The 4,017-nt window shown below is 38.9% G+C and overlaps 1 protein-coding gene across 1 annotated transcript; it reads left to right on the plus strand.

Moving 5' to 3' along the window:
* Positions 1-684: 684 nt before the first annotated feature.
* Positions 685-1,155, plus strand: LOC145393290 (protein FAM200C-like). Its single transcript, XM_080267419.1, has one exon. It carries the CDS (start codon positions 685-687, stop codon positions 1,153-1,155), a length of 471 nt encoding a protein of 156 aa, XP_080123545.1.
* Positions 1,156-4,017: the final 2,862 nt, after the last annotated feature.

Genomic DNA, 4,017 nt, shown 5'->3' on the forward strand with positions numbered 1-4,017 from the left:
CATGTCACCTCCACAATACGGCTGGTGTATCAGTGACAAATGGGTTTATACGCTGCTCTGGGGATTAGTTTCAGATAAGTTAATTTACTGTCTTTACATTTCGTTTACCTCTACTTGTCTCTCTAATATTTTTGTGCCGTTCACATTACACTGGGTGTCATATGTCTCCCAGTCATAATCACAGATATTATATAAACACTTTCTCAAAATATATCAGTTCTGAGAAAGCTTGTATACTATTTATCTAGAGTGCTGATAACCTTGTGCTGGCACTCGTGAAAGCATTACAGATGAACCACAGAAAGAGTAACCGTGCCTATGTTAAAACGAACTACTTGTCACCATAATAACATCAAATATATCTACATATGACAAAGTGATTAGTATTACGTCAGTTAGAAAACGGTATATACAATCCCAGGGCATATGCAGGTGTATGGCAACCACTCCCCAGCATGCAGGTCTACCAATTTTGTTGCCGCTTCACGCAACACGTGTCAGATACATCGTCCATTGTGTCAGAATGTATAGTACTTTTTTAAAGATACTTTTGGGAGCTACTGTACATTCTATGAATAGACCACCAATGCAGTGCTCGCTTCCTACATTGCCACATACAAAGTTGCACAGGCCAAGAAGCCTCATACGATTGTAGAGCAACTTGTGATACCCTGCGCAAAAGAAATGGTGAGGCTTGTTGTCGGCGAAGATGCAGCACAAAAGCTAAATTATATATCCGTTACTATTGACACAGTATCGAGACGGATAAATGAGATCTCACAAAACATCAGTGAACAAGTTGTGGATGAAATCAAGAAATCTCCATCGTTTGCCATACAGTTGGATGAATCAACTGATGTCTCACTGTCCACTCAGCTATTAGTGTTTGCACGATACATGGTTGTGGGAGACTTCAAAGTCGAGTTTCTCTTTTGTAAAACTCTTGACACCACCACAAGGGCTCAGGATGTGTTAGAAATTGTTAACAATTTCTTTGACGTAAATGGTCTGGATTGGGTACATTTGGTGGGTGTTACCACTGATGGTGCACCTGCGATGCTAAGCTCAAGGTCAGGCTTCCAAGCATTGGTGAAACAGCATGCTCCATTGGTAACCAGAGTTCACTGCTTCAATCACAGAGAAGCATTGGCATAAAAAACTCTGCCTGATCACCTGAACACTATTTTCAAAGGATTGGTGCAGGTGGTTAATTACATCAAATCGTCAGCAGTGAACACCAGGTTGTTCGGAAAATTATGCCAAGACATGGGTTCTGACTTTGAGGTGTTGCTGTTCTACACTTTACGGTGGTTGTCAGCAGGGACTGTAGTCAACAAAATTTTTAACTGAGAGAAGAACTCGTTTTACTTCTCCAGTCTCAAGGGAAAGAGGATTTTAAAAATATACTAACACAGTCAGAATTAGAACCTGCATACCTTGTCGATATTTTTGGAATCTTGAACAAACTGAATCTTCAGCTGCAAGGGAAAGGTGCAAATCTGCTCTCTCACCAAGGCATCATCAAGGCTTTTCTTGAGATTTTAGAACTCTGGATCGGAAGAGTCGAAGGTAACAATTTGGTTCAATTTCCATGTGTGGATGCCATGCTCGGGGAAAAGGAAGCCATTCAGATGCAAATTCGCGAGCATTTACGAAAGCTGCAGGATGAATTTCAGCGATACTTTCCGGAGGTGGCCATGGCAAGGGATGGGTTATCTTTCATCAGGAATCTATTCGCAACAGATGCTCATAGTGTTCCTGAGGGATCTACAGGAGGAATTCTTGGGATCTGAAAAATGATTGGGGGGCTCAAATGTGTACCAAAGGTCTACCATGGAAAAATTTTGGGCCAGTATGATTGGTACTTACCCAAATCTGTCAACACATGCAGTCAGATGTCTTCTGCCATTTGCATCAACTTACATGTGTGAGAGCGGATTTTCATGATTGTTGCACATTAAGTCCAAACAGAGGAATCGGCTTGCAGTGGAAAGCAATATTCGTTGTGCATTATCAAGTACCACTCCCAACATTGAAAAGCTTCTCAGTGAGAAGAGAATCCAAAAGACTAGTTGCAAAGAAAAATGAATTAATCAAATTTCAAAGAAAAATGTTAGTTATATACTCCTACATAATTTCAAAGTTCTGTTTGTTAGAAATAAATTTCACAGCAGAACGTTAGATAACTATTCATGTATTTCCTGGAAATTGTGTTTGTAAGAATTATATTTCAGACCAAAATGTCAGCTGTCTACTATTTTATATCACCTCTCGAAATTCTGTTTGTAAGAAATACATTTCAAACCAAAATGTTTGTTGTCTATGCTTTATTTATCATTACTCAAAAATGAAATGGCCCACGATATTTTTAATTGGGCTGGTGCTCCGTGGCCTGAAACGAGTTGAGAACCACTGTTCTATACCATGTATACTTATGTGCATCTTTGTGTTTGAAATACGAGTTACAAATGCACAGCCTCCTTTTCTGACATATCCTTCAGTCGCTTCCCATTTATCATTTTCTCCTGGTACTCCATTACAACCCATTATGTTATCCTCTGGACCAGTGGTACTCTTCCATTCATATCGCCCATTACGATCACTTTACAGCTCCTGGGCATTTTTCCCACTACTTCATCCAGCTCATCCCAAAACTTGTCTTTCTTTAACCCACTCCTGTCCTCACACGGAGCATACACAACAATCACTGCCACTTTCACCTGACACAACAATCACTCTGCCACACTTCATTCATCAACAAAGCAACTCCTTCCTTGCATCTTCCTCGCCTAGTCATTCCCGATCTTACACATTTCACTCCCTCCCATTCCTTCACTTCACACCCTTTCGTCTTACAATCGTGTAATAACTCGAAAGATATATGCGTCAGTATAAAAGTCATAAGACCGGTGTTTTACTCATTTATCATTCTATGTATATATATATATATATATATATATATATATATATATATATATATATATATATATATATATATATGTATATATATATATATATATATATATATATATATATATATATATATATATATATATATATATATATATATAATATCACAGCAAATGAATATACTATAAAAGCTCCGTTCTTTTGTAAGTGGATGGTACATGATAACTGCCTTTCCCGTGCTGGCGTTGTAATATAGGTGTTGTGAACTTAGAACATCTGCTGTAACATTTCGGCAAAGCATTTCTTCAGTACGACTCCGTTGCTTAATGTTATGTAAATATTATATGCAGTGAATATACATAACTGAATACATACTGTATAAATCCTTTACTTGGCTAGTGCTTGGTGTCTTATGACTGGTCAAGACACCTAGACTGTGTATGGCCGGCTAAGGTACTGAGACGAGTACCCATACAGAACCTGAATATTGCTGCCACCCTGGCCTCCTACTCTATTCTCTCTTCCCCTTACCCCCTGCTTACCTCCATGCTCCATCATCTTGTACAACGTTGGACACCCTAGCTATCATTGTCTCTACTGTTCACAGAGTTCATACATATCTGTAGTATTCCCTTTTATGAGTACTAGAGTTCAGTAATTCACCTACTTTTCTGGTTTTCGGATGGTTGGTCTGATATTCTGCCATACTTGACTACTGTTGACTAGTTTAACAGCATTTCATTAGATCTGCCGGCATTTTTATGGAGAATGAACGAATAATGAACCGCCAATGTCATCGAAACCCTATTATTCCCAGCTATGCACGACAACTATCAAAACCAAACGAGAGTCTTATCTAGACCTATATTAATCTTGGATGGTTTGATTTTACACACTACATTCACTCAACAGACCTTAAGATCGTTACCAGCTGTTTTACTATGAAAACAGAATAAGGAAACGATGAGAGAAGGGATGAAAGGAAGAGAGGAGAAATTGACAGAAAGATGAAGGGATACATGGTTGAAGGGTGGAAGGGAGTCAGAGAAAAGAGGGAAGGTGATTGGGTAGAGAGAGAGAGAGAGGGAGTATTGTAAATATAAGGGC

Source organism: Coenobita brevimanus, chromosome 3 (assembly GCF_032717465.1).
Source record: "Coenobita brevimanus isolate Jiangsu-jjx chromosome 3, ASM3271746v2, whole genome shotgun sequence".
Classification (NCBI taxonomy): Eukaryota; Metazoa; Arthropoda; class Malacostraca; order Decapoda; family Coenobitidae; genus Coenobita; species Coenobita brevimanus.